Raw genomic sequence first — 12,878 nt, 5'->3', positions numbered from 1 at the left:
TGGGCTGCACTTACAGACAACAAGCTTCGGGCCTTGAAACCTCTTCCCGCGGCTTGGACGTCCTCCTCCCGCCCTTCTCGGCGGGAGGAGGTCGTTTTGGCCCGGTTACGCATTGGACACTGCCGGTTCAGCCATCGCCATCTGCTGACGGCTGCGCCGGCGCCGTTCTGCCCATGTGGGCAATTGCTGACGGTCCGCCACATTTTAATGTCCTGTCCGGATTTTAACACACTGCGTCTAGATCTTAACCTGCCATGTACTTTAGATGCCATTTTAGCGGATGACCCACGAGCAGCTGCTCGTGTTCTTCGTTTTATCAATTTGACAAACCTCTCTAAGGACATTTGATGATGCTGTTTTTTAATCCTATGCCTGTCAGTCTGTCTTTTATCGTGTTTTCCCTTTTCATTGTTGTTTTAAACTTGTGCCTCGCGGTGCATTCTTAACGTAGTCAGGGCGCTAATGACCATTGAAGTTGTGCGCCCTAAAACCACAAAAAAAAAAAAATTATTAAATAGAAACGATGATGGAGGAAGGATGCAGCGTGGGTCTCACATGCTGAACTTGGAAGTTACTTCAGGTTTCTCAATGGATAAGGAAAATACCAATGATTAAGAAAGAAACGGTAGATATCTTGTTGGGGGTAAAGATGCTGCATGATTGGTCTTTTTACACTGCCTTTCTTGGCAGACGCAGAAGGACCGTTTTAGACGGCAGGAACTATCACTTGGCTTGCGGATCTGGATGTAGAACGACGTACTTCAAACTACAGAGCGTAACGTATAGGCAGTGACTTAGCCATTTATGACAGCCAGAGCTAATTGTTCGTCATGTCGGCCCGTGTTTTCAGTAAGTTACTGTACGATGTACAGAGTGATTTCAGTTTAAGAGCGTGATTGCTGCACAGATGTGACTGTTTTTGTCAAGTAAAATTTTGTTCAATGTACTTCTCAAAAATGAATGTTTAGCAGACGATGCCCTCGTTCTGGTATTATCCCAGTGGCGACCCTTGCTATGAACAAATCTGACTGATTAAATTCTTTAAATCGTTTCAATGGCATTTCAGAGCAACCTACCTTTCCTCTCATCTAATGCACCAGTACTCCCCACTTCAAGGCCTAAAATGTGCATTAAATTAAATTGCTTGTGATATATAAAAACTGTCGTAGGTTGCTCGATGATCAGCAGTGACATATTCAGACTTCCAAAAGCCGTCTTACGTCGAGGCAGTATGCCTGGGACAGAGAACAGGGTTGGCTGGTTAAGTGTCTCCAGCGTGTATGCAGCGTGGCTATGGCATACTTCCGAATGGGAGTCTGCTTAGAGTGTTTCGGTAGGAGTAAATCTGTCACGAAGATTGTTGTAAACTCGCAGAACTGTCGTCAAGAGTCTGCTAAGTCTTAAAAGCTGTGAGATTCGAAGCACCAATGATTTTAGACACTGATATCCATGAGCGTAGCCAGGGAGTGGGGAAACGGTGGACAGGGGATTAAGCTCCCGCCGTCCCCCGAAATGTTGAGAAAGCTAAAGAAAAAGGAGATGTCATCTTAAAATCGTTCACAATGTAACCTTTATTTCAAAATTATAGCTGTTTCATAGTGCGCTATTGCCAGCATGGCATAATGCACGAAGGGCATACGGCAGTGACGAGCCAGGATTGGAAACGATATTGGCACCAATGTGTTGACTGAGCCCCAAAGGAATGTGGTATCTTCGGTGTCCTTGGAAGTTCAGGTAGCACTTTTCACAAGGCGGCGTCGCACTTCCCCAAAACTGAGAAAACTGTTGTTATTAACGTGATGATATTTATTCCATTTTATTACAATGTCCATCCTTACGCCCCTCCCCCCCAAAAAAAGAAAAGAAAACAAAGAACCTTACTCCTGCCTACGCCTTTACTGAGCTGCTTCCTAATATGGTATCCCTGACAAATTTGCTGATAGCAACAACAGTTATTGCGCTATTTATTGATAGCACTGATGTCACTGTGTCTTAACGTCAGCTCTACTTCTAAAAAAGCATCCGTTCTCTCGACACTTTATATTTTAACGAAAATTCAACTGCTATCAAAGTCTTTGCTCTCTCTCTTTTTCTTTGAACGAATTAATGTAGGCTACGCTTCGTAAATGTAGAACCTTCAATAAGATAACGGATACGAGATAGGAATAATTAAATTTTATTCGTATTACTTAAGAATTATGAAAAATGATATAGTATAGTAGCCTTTAATCTAAAGTCGTCCATTAGATATTCTAATAATATAGCCGTTTCACCAAGAAAGTGTTGGAAGCAGCTGACGGACGTCGTGGTGTGAGGGAAGTTGCGGGGTGACAGTGTTGAGCAGTGCTGTCACTTTCGCACTTCATACCGATCAGTTGCTAAGGTAACAATGACGCGTAGAAGTAACAGTTCTTTGTGAAAGCGAAATACAGAAACGTTCACATTACAATGTGACGCTTTTTTGTAGTAATGAGAATGAAATCAAAGTCATCGTGTTTTAACACCTACGATTATTCAGTTTATTGCTAACGTTGACAGAGACCTCAAGCAGAACAGAAACGGCACCGCGACTTTCCACATCTAAGAACAAGTACCGATCAGAAGAAGAGGGCGAACTTGCTAAGAAAACTTTGTTTTTTACAAGCTACAGTTCAAACAATTAGGCCTGTCTGTCAGCAAAAGCCATTAAGCTTCGTGCAGTAGCCGGCCATTGCCAATCTTAACGACCTAACAGTGTTACGACATGCTTAATTTCATAATAATTACTATTAAGAAGCATCACATTTGAACATAGACGATCCTGTTTTGTGCTTTCAGGAAACATCATAATTTTCGTCTGACGTTTCTGCAATAGCATTGAGCTAGACTCGCATTGGGGAGACCGGGGTTCAACCTCAGAGCCGGCCATACAGATATGGGTTTTCTGCCGTTTCCCAATTCACTCTAGGCGAATGCTGGAGTGGTCCCTTAAAAGGCCACAGCCGTGGCTCCTTAAAAAGACCACGGCAGTTTCCATGCTCTAAAATAATACAAAATCTGAGCAAAGTTCTGTCCCTAACTACCTCAGTTGTCGACGAGGCATCAAGCTGGAAACTGTTTTCCATGTAATTCTCGTCTCATAGTGACAGTCACTAACTCGTTATTATTTGAAATTATATCACTTGTTGGAAGACTTTGATTGCAGGCGTGTATGCACAGATGTTCATTGACATCTATAAATAACGTTTACTGTCTTACAAAAACGTGCCTTCATGAAAATACCATTGACAAAAGAGTTTTGCTGACTGATTTCTGCTTGATGACGAAAGTTGTAATTTGTTAGCTAAAGAACCGTTTCGAATTCTATTGCAATCACAAAATTAGGAACGTACTATAAAAGGCCAGATAGTCTGAAATGTGTATTCTGTCAATTATTATTTGTACTGTTTCTTGGCATGAATTTACTTTCATGAGTCACTAACCAAACAATTGTAACTCCAATATACCAATAAAGGTTACGAAGTGTGCCATTATCGTTGCAAATGACAAGAAGTCTTTTTCTGCAAAAACGGATACCAAAGATACTTGTACCGAGGATTCGTTTGACGTATGGTCTATCAAACGTGCCTGAAAGATTGTTCGTTATGGCCATTCAAAAACCACTGTTGATGTTTTGTGTTCTCAGATACAGACTGTGTGGAGGGAGATCCACTAACAACATATGTAGACCCTCTTTGGTTCAATGTGACGCTGTTTAGAGTTTCTAATTGAAGAATTTGATGGCTTCCACTATAAAAGATTCTCAGATTTTATTATAACTAATCTGTGGCAAAACATTAATTTTGATCCATATAACATTCTTGGTAATATAATGTTATAAAATTAGTGTAAATCCGACTTCTTACTGGGTGAATATGTATTCATAGGGTGAATCTAAAAGGACTTTACAACTTCAGTTACATGAAGAATTTTATATGTGGTTAAGGTGCCGTCTTGTAGCAAAATACTTCTAGTTTCATTCCCTTATTGTTGTAGTACGAATTCCGCCACTAGGAACGACAGTAAATTGAAAATCACGTGGTTAAGGTGCCACTTTGTAGCAAAAGTTTCATTCATTTATTGTTGTCTTACCGAATTCCGCCACTAGAAACGACAGAAAATCGAAAATGAAAATGCACAGTTCACAGGACCTGAAGGTGCTCGCCACGTGTTTTGCGTGGAAGAAACAAAGTGATCAACAGAGGACTTTTAAACTTTGTTCCAAGTACCATAAGGAACCTCATAGTAGGTTTACAACTTTCTCCTGGCATCAGAATTTCGTTCAGACTGGTTGTAGCATTCGCCATAACACATTCCCTGGTCGCCCACGAGTTTCTGAGGCTGTCATCGAGTGAATGAGAGGGAGAGAGAGCTTTGTTCACACTCCCGGGAAATCAGCGCATCGTGCGTCGAGAGTTTGGGGTTCCACAGTCAATTGTCTGAAGAGTGTTACGAAAAAGACTGCACTTGAAGCCATACAGAACTGCAGATGTGACGCCAGATATGCTACACACAGAGTGGCAAAAAACTGACTTCAGAAGGGACGTTTGGTGCATCGCCAGTGACTGTCATTAAGCCAAAGTGAAAGTGAAAGTTGAAATGAATGGACGGGGTGAAACTTGCAGTATTTTGCTACAAGATGACACTTCTACTACCTGTATAAGCCTTCTCGACAGAATTTTGTATGTGAGTAAAGTTGTAAAGTGCTTTTAGAATCACCATATAACGTTATGCACAGAATATATCAAACTGGGTTTTCCGCAACAGGCTATTGACAAAAGAATTTTCTCTGTAAGTATCATCAACAAGAATGACACGAGGACTATACATTTTGAATTAGTTCATTAGAAAATCTGTAAATAAGATTTGTAGTAGTTATTTGTGAAAACTTTAGTTTAATTAAGACTTTTTATCGTTATTGTTGTGACAATATTCCCAAACCACATTGAGTACGTGTACATTGCATCGATAGTACCACGCTTCGTAATCGTTGTTGGTACCGAGTTACAAATATTTGGTTAGTGACAAATGAAAGCAACAGTACAAATAACAATTAAGTGACACAAAACACATTTCAGACTTTGTGGCCTTGTGTAGAACATTCCTAATTGCATGATTCGTTGTATGTGAAAGTTAAGACTACAATAAAGCATAGCCAGCATATGATTTCGGTGGCGGGGAGGGGTTTCAGCAAAAAAAGAACAATGCAGAACTGAACAACGGACATATGTGATGCTGAATGTGTAGCTGCTAAAAAAAAAAAAAAGTTGTATTGGCTCGAACTGATAAAATGGGAAGGGCATCACAAACACAGATAGGTGGGTGACGACCTTAATTAAAACTTACATGGCAGAACTTGGTCACTTGTGTTCGGTCACCCAAAACCAAGTGTTAGATGAAAGCCTACCTTTTACTAATTTCATTATTGAAAAAATTAAATCTTTGCCACTTTTTTGCTACTATTTGCGGAAACTGAACTCTCTCATTTACACACGATATGAAGGTGTGAATTTAGGCATCTAGAATTTTAGCATCAGTCTTGCACAACCTGTTTAGCTCCTACTGCTGTACGGTACCCAATGTAAAACATACATATAACGCGGAATTAGATTTGAACATTCCTGGTCAATTCTTTTTCTGTATAACGGCTTTACTGTTACACAGTAACTGCGAAGTCTCCCACGTAATTCTGTAATGTTGGGCTTTTTAAGCAACATCCATGGAAATTTTTTCATATGTACGGAAACGTACGTCACTTGTGAACAATAGTGGAGATAATGCAGGAGGTATTCAGCAGAGAGTTATGATAAGTTTCCTGTTCTACTGTGCGGTATTGTTAGTCATCACACTTCTGTACCGACAGCTGCAAGTGATCAATTTCGTCTCGTAAACTGTCTTTAGTTTATATGAATGGTACGAGACAATACATCATGGAATAGAAAACAAGACAGCTATTGGCCGTAGGAACACAGATTGTTATTGCGTCAGTTGTGGCATGTCTGACAATTCTATAGCTGTGTGTGTGTGTGTGTGTGTGTGTGTGTGTGTGTGTGTGTGTGTACCTGTCGGTGTGGGCGCTGATATTAGTGTTGTGGTCGGGACGGTTGACAGATATTCAATCTACGTGCTGAACTGAATGTTTGTTATGTACTGAGCTGCTGTTGTGTGTGTCAACGCGTCAACGCGGTGGCACAATTAACGGCATGAATCATCAACGACGGACATAGTTATGTCTTCCCTGGTGCGTCTAGCAACCAATCTTAAGTGTAAATAGATCAACAGAACGAGTATAATAGCTCAGTACTTGTGTCTGATACGTCTCGATTACAGAGTGATTAAGGTGAATAACTAAGTTTGGATACTTAACGTAGCTATTCCAAACTACATGAAAAGAGATGTAAGTTGAAATGAAATTTCATGGAAATAAAGGGACTATTTATTTTTTTATGTAAAATGAAATGTGAATTTTAGTTTATCATGGATAATCTTATCCACAAAATGGTCATAAGACTCATTTCCAACGGCTGTCGTGTGGGATGCCTTTGCAGTCGAACTGCAGCAGGAGAGCGTGACAGTATTGGAAAACAGCGCCACGCCGTGTCTCAAGTATCAAATGATGGAATCTGGACGGGAGGTGGTTTCCAAGTCGCCAGAAGCTGTTGGGAAAGTTCCAAGAGGATCCCGATACAGTTTACTGCCTGAGGCAGACTTTTTACTCGATCCGAGTAATTGGTGTTTCGGTTCTCGACATTTTGTATGCAAAATTGACTCTTGGGACACTTACCTTCCTTGTTAAACTACAATTTACAAGAAAAAGAGTGTTAAAAACTTAAATATTTCGTTGAATTACCATTACCATAATTATTATTTCTGTCGCCGCGGCCCATGATTTGTTCGTCCAAGATTCGTTTTCCGGTACCTGCTCGAAAAGATTTTGGTATGGTAAAATATTGAATCTCTTGAGGTCAGACGAGACGCTATATTGATAAACATTGTCCATGAGATGCAATCTAACAAAATTGCGCAAAACTGAAAGACTTTCGCCAGTTTGTGAACCACGCATTTTATTAAACGAAAGAACACACGTTTGACCTGGGCAATGATCAAGAAGGCTAATTCCTGCAACTTTAGTAAACATACTTACGGAGACGATGTCTGATATGATCACGTTGAAACACCTTAGAAAAATATGAAAGTCATAGTGTGTTTAAACATTTTACTTAAAACTGAATAATTACAAATTTTTAGGCACTTTGAGTAAGTACTATTACATCTTTCATTCACCAAGCACAAAGAGTTCTAAGCTAATAGTAAGCTATTTCCAATAACAAGGTTCCTTGAAAGCTAGATGGCATCAAAGACATATTATAGACCATTGGAGTTTAGTTATCTATGACGTGTGTTGAACTAACATGCGTACACTGAACTTCATCGCGATTTCAGAACTTTTAAAAATACATAAAATATTATACGCAATACTACTTGATCATGCGGTAGCGTTCTAGCTTCCCACGCCCGGGTTCCCGGGTTCGATTCCCGGCGGGGTCAGGGATTTTCTCTGCCTCGTGATGGCTGGGTGTTGTGTGCTGTCCTTAGGTTAGTTAGGTTTAAGTAGTTCTAAGTTCTAGGGGACTGATGACCGTAGCAGTTAAGTCCCATAGTGCTCAGAGCCACTACTTGATCATGTAAATAAGTATGGTCATATCCAAGATTTTCAGATCGAAGAAGTAATTGATCACTGGACGTATAGAACGATAACCAAAAGTGCAGTACTGGAAATAGAGACCAATTTCTTTTCCTTATATTTATATTATAACGCAATATCTATTTAACTCGAGAGAAACTGTTCTCGGAAATGCTATTTTGAACCTCTTGAGAGATATGGTGCGCTTTTTATGTACGTGTTCTTAAAATGCTAAGATAAGTTCTGTGTAGCCACTTGTAGCAGGATGAGGTCATAAAGAACTGAATGATATCGTCTTCCCCTGTAATAGAAACAAATAAAGAGCTTCTCTGTTTCTAGACCGCAGTTCCCCTTGTGTTTTATGGTTGTGTCTAGCATCTAGCGATAGCGACGATACAAGAATTTCAGGGGCAAGTATTACCAATATTTAGCTGAAAGACAACGACCAAACCGCCCCCTCTAGAATCAGTAAATGACCCTGTGTGTCGAAGTTGATTAAAAATCAGGAAAACGGTTTACTTTGTCAGCTAGTAAGGTGTAGTTAAATGCGGTAGGAAATGAATGTTTCCAAACAGATACAAATGACTTCTTTAACCACCTAATCACCATGGACGACTGTTGGGTGTGCTATCATGACCTCCAAGACAAAGAATCAAAGTAATTTGCGAGAAAATGTGGATACACAACCGCCGAAAAATATAAGGACTCAATCGTCATAGGACAAGGTGATGCTGAGAGTTTTTTTAATGCCTTGATGTCATGATAAAAGGTGATTCTCACAAGAGGTAAACAGTCACAGAAACACACTAGCAAAATATCGTGACGAGATTACTGGATCAAGGAGAAGCGTCGCGGGCAGCTGTTAAAGGGGTTCTTTTTTGCTCCACGAAAACATTCTAGTTCATTGTGCACAGGACACAGTGATACGTGCTGCTTCCTTGGGTTATCAGATTTTGCCTCTCCTGAAATGACACCCATGAAACAGCTCTACGAGCGAGAAAGAGCAACGAACGGCCTCGAAGCAATGTGTCATAAGGCCAGTATTTGGAAATGAAACCTCTGGACGAAACTCTCAACCAGGGGATCGCTGAACAAGTAGAAGTGTATTACCTACGTTATAATTTCTCAAGTGAAGAATAATTTATCGGAAAGATTATTGTGCTTAGCCTCCTGCTGGAAATCAGGAGTACTCTCGTATCGGAGGCCGACCGTTCTGTGGAGGCTGCAGCGTCCTATCTCATGGAGGTCACCGCCTTTTCGTAGTGTTTTGTGAAAATTAATACAAAAGGGTTTTCCATGTCTCAGGAACTTAAGTTCCCTCCACATTGTTTCTGAATCCGTTCAAGTTACACAGTAAATTCGTTTTCAGTATATATTTACCCTTTTCAACTTCTGTTGATGTGAGGTGACACGTAACTGGGGTAGGATGAAATGAATTGTAGCGTGTTCATCACTGCCCTCAATAATTAGTTTCCTGCCATTGTGTAGATAGGAGTGACACCACCAGCAGTCGACTAATGGTGTAAACGCGCAGAAGATGACTCCTACGTTGGGTTGAAATCGGTTGGCGGTATAATAATAATAATAAATGCGATTATGACTGTTTCTGAGTTGTTGATTAATCATACTAATCGCTGCTTCTCTCAGCAACCATGTTGTCCAAAAATTCTATTAGTCCATGTCCCCCTTCCCCCTCTCTTTGTCCATCTTCTTCTTCTCCCCTCTTTGTCCACCTCCTCCTCCTCTTCCTCCACTCTCTGTGCATCTCCTTCCCCCTTTTCCCCCTTCGCTCATTCCATCTCCTCGTCTCCCCTTTCTCTTTCTATTTCCTCCTTCTCCTCTCTGTTTGTCTCCACCTCCCCCCTCTTCCTCACTATATCTTGCTCCCCTGTCAGTGACCGTCTCCCCCTTTTTCCTTTCTCCGGCCACCTACCCCCCTCCCCCCCCCCCCTGCTCTCTCTCTGTTCAGTTCACCCTCTGCCTCTCTCTCTCTCTCCATGACCTCCTCCCCCCATTTATGTCCATCTTCTCCTCCCCTTATGAGTTCTTTTCCTCTTGCCACCTCGCTGTACATTTCTCCCTCACCCCTTTTCTCTCCACGTTATCAAGATCACTCCTTTAGGAGGATGGTGGATCTTACCCCTCCATTATTTATTGCCAGATAGTAAGTAACATGTGTACCAAGTTTGGATGAAACCGATCAAAGCGCTTAAGATGAGCTTTCTTTTCCTCCTGGCCTTGCCCACGTGTGCACTTGTCAAATATATTTCACGTATGTGTTACATATTTCAAACGTATTATACAGCTATTTCACCTGTATCTTCAGCGAATTTCGCCCTGCAGGTTCAGTTTCACCCAGCTCAATGTTTATGACATCTTATTTCCTGAACCTTGTGCTGTACAGTGATTTAATTTTGCAGATACATCAAGTGGTATATATGGTTACCGTCTGCGAAATATGTTTTAAACAGATCCTGTGCCAGAGAACTGATGGGAAAAGACTGTTTAGTAAGTTTGCTTGTTAAGAAACAATGAGATAACGCGAAATTTTTGTATTTTTTCTGATGATGTCAAATCGTAGGAGATTGTGATAGTTTTCCTAAACAAGCGCAGTTTCATTTGCCAATGTCAGTGATTACATAAGATGTGTCTCTGTGTCATAAAATCCACTCTGAAGTTTGATTATCTTTTTGTTTGTTTTTATAACAGAGTTAATACTCAGAAAAGTGTTCCGATTGTATGAGCCTGTATTTTGCTTCTACATATTCGTTTAATTCGCAACTTACTTGCGTTTTGTTCCTTACTCTGGAAGTGGGCCATCTGCATTCCGCCTAGAATGACCACGATAATAGTGACGCTAACTGATGGACTCAGTTCTTTCTTTATAGGATTCTTAGCTGCATCCTCTATAAATTCGTTGACGGCTAAGCGTTGGAAATTTTAGGTACGCATAGTACTGCTGACACAATGCAGTAGCAAAGAAATCTTATCTTCATGCAATAATGATTTCCAGCTTATAATTCACTCGCAGTGTTGATTTCGTTACGGCTGGATTAGCCATTATACTTTCAATTTGTTAATTTTTGTCGTTGTGCCGCGTTTCAATTGTGTTTAGTGAACTCACACAAGAGGTGCATATCGGCCAACTCTTCACCTGTAAAAGTATTCATCCTTCAGCATATCGCTGTTAACGCACAACTAACATTGCCGAAAAAACAAAGCCGAGACTGAACACAGCGGAGCAGTACTGAATACAAGCTACATGATGAAGAATAAAGTGTGTTTTACTATTGTCTACAGCAAGTATCCTGGATGGATGGAAAAAGTTTCTCTTGAACACGTATAATATAAATGAGAGTAAAACTCTCCCCTATATCTCCACACTATCGACTCCTCAAACTTTCTTCCAAGTTCAACAAGGTACCTAAAGCCATCCTTATCAACACATTCACCAACATTTAGAACATCGCTTGCACGTTTCTACACCCAATGTGACGTCCGTTCCACATACGGCATAGACAGCAATTTAATCTAACTCCTATCCGTACAACTGAACGAATGTGGCATTCCAACCTGTTTCAAAAAACTACAAAGATACATATTTCCAGTCAATTACATGCGCCCTGTTACTTACTTCGTGATACACCGCCCCTCATTTGTCACTATCAGCCATACCCAAAGGACAGTCCTATGCTCTCTACGCTATCAGTGCTACTCAGGTAATGTGCGCCAACCACCTGCCCCTATCCATCTGCTACTGTATGCCGACGACACCGTCTTCTTGCTCTCGATCAACATTTCAAGCTTCTCAACGGTCCCTGTAGATCCACCTCAATAACTTTGCCCGCTGATGTAATCTCTGGTACCTCAAAATCCTGTCAAAATCCAGACAATAATCATAAGACACACCTCCTGTCACTTCCATCTCCATCACTAGTCATAACTATCCTACCTACCTTTCTAACACACTAAATTGTCTTGGAATAACCATTGGCTGCAAACCAACCTGATGCCCCTGTCTACTAACAAGTCGGCAAGAAAGCTCATAACAGACGTAACTTGATAAAACTACTAACAGGATATACATGAAGATTACATCCTTCCATCATCCTCTAAACCTTTTTCGACCCATCCTCACGCTTACTAATGCTGCTTGAATATTTCGTACGTGCCTTAAAGCATCATCCACTCCATTTCATCTCTCGCATCCATCTCCCCTCCACTGCACATATCCTCTATCAGTCGATAAAATGATCTCTCTCCTCCTCAAATTCCTCGAACATCTTCACGAATCCTACAAATCCCGTAAAGTAGAAAATCAAAACCCCATTTTTTTCGCAAATCGTCACCAATATCAAGCTTCCACCGTGCCTGTATCAACATACGGTGTTGCACCTCCCTGCACCTTCACAGCCCCAACGTCGTACCCCAGTACATCTTCAACAGACTTCTTCTCCTGAATTCAGAAATCCATCCTGAAATTTAGGCTTCCCACCAGTTATAGCGCTAAACCCAGTATTTTTTTTCTTAAACCGTGCCTCTGATTCCCATTCCAGATCCTGACCATCCTAAACCCACACTGTTCCATCTTGTTTCAGTCTCCACTTATCAGTGACGTTTCCCACCCTAAATCATCTCTTCACCCTTCCTTTCTGCTTATCTGGACATTGCGATCAATCCATTTGTGTTGCTTCTCATGCCCCATCCTCATTTCCTCTCCTCACGGAAGTGAACTGGCAGCTGACCTAAATGGACTCGCCAGATAACACCATCGTCAATGAGGTCTTACCACCAGACACACCATAGCCGTCTGTGTGTAGTAAATCAGCAAAATAAATATTTTTAGTGCATGTCATTCATACAATTTTAATATTTTTAACTGTGTATTTTTAAAGTCACATGAAAGATGAGTAGCATAATGGCTGCTGTCAACCTTACCCAATTTGGGAGGGAATGAAATGGTGGACAAAGAAAAAAGAGGTCGCTCCGCTAGAAGATGGGAGGAGTGTACGCCTTCCAAAACATCCATCGAGGACACACTGCAAATAGTCAGAACAAGAAACTGCGAAGTGTATGATGTAACGTTGTGATACTTCTGGAGTTTTCTTCTCTGCCAAGTGCAATATCCCATCTTCACGTTGTACTTTTTTGTAAACAGTATCACAATATCTATTTG

At 41.0% G+C, this 12,878-nt stretch overlaps 1 protein-coding gene across 1 annotated transcript in view; it reads right to left on the bottom strand.

Moving 5' to 3' along the window:
* The window catches only part of LOC126456431 (guanylate cyclase 32E-like), a 566,897-nt gene that overhangs the window by 470,121 nt on the left and 83,898 nt on the right, over positions 1-12,878 (bottom strand). The window contains exon 2 of the mRNA XM_050092180.1: positions 6,803-6,815. Coding sequence (XP_049948137.1) covers positions 6,803-6,815 — 13 coding nt within the window. The remainder of the gene's footprint in view (positions 1-6,802; positions 6,816-12,878) is intronic.

Source organism: Schistocerca serialis, chromosome 2, assembly GCF_023864345.2.
Source record: "Schistocerca serialis cubense isolate TAMUIC-IGC-003099 chromosome 2, iqSchSeri2.2, whole genome shotgun sequence".
NCBI lineage: Eukaryota > Metazoa > Arthropoda > Insecta > Orthoptera > Acrididae > Schistocerca > Schistocerca serialis.
Note: the sequence above shows the minus strand (reverse complement) of the source record. Positions and strands in the feature narration are given on the sequence as shown.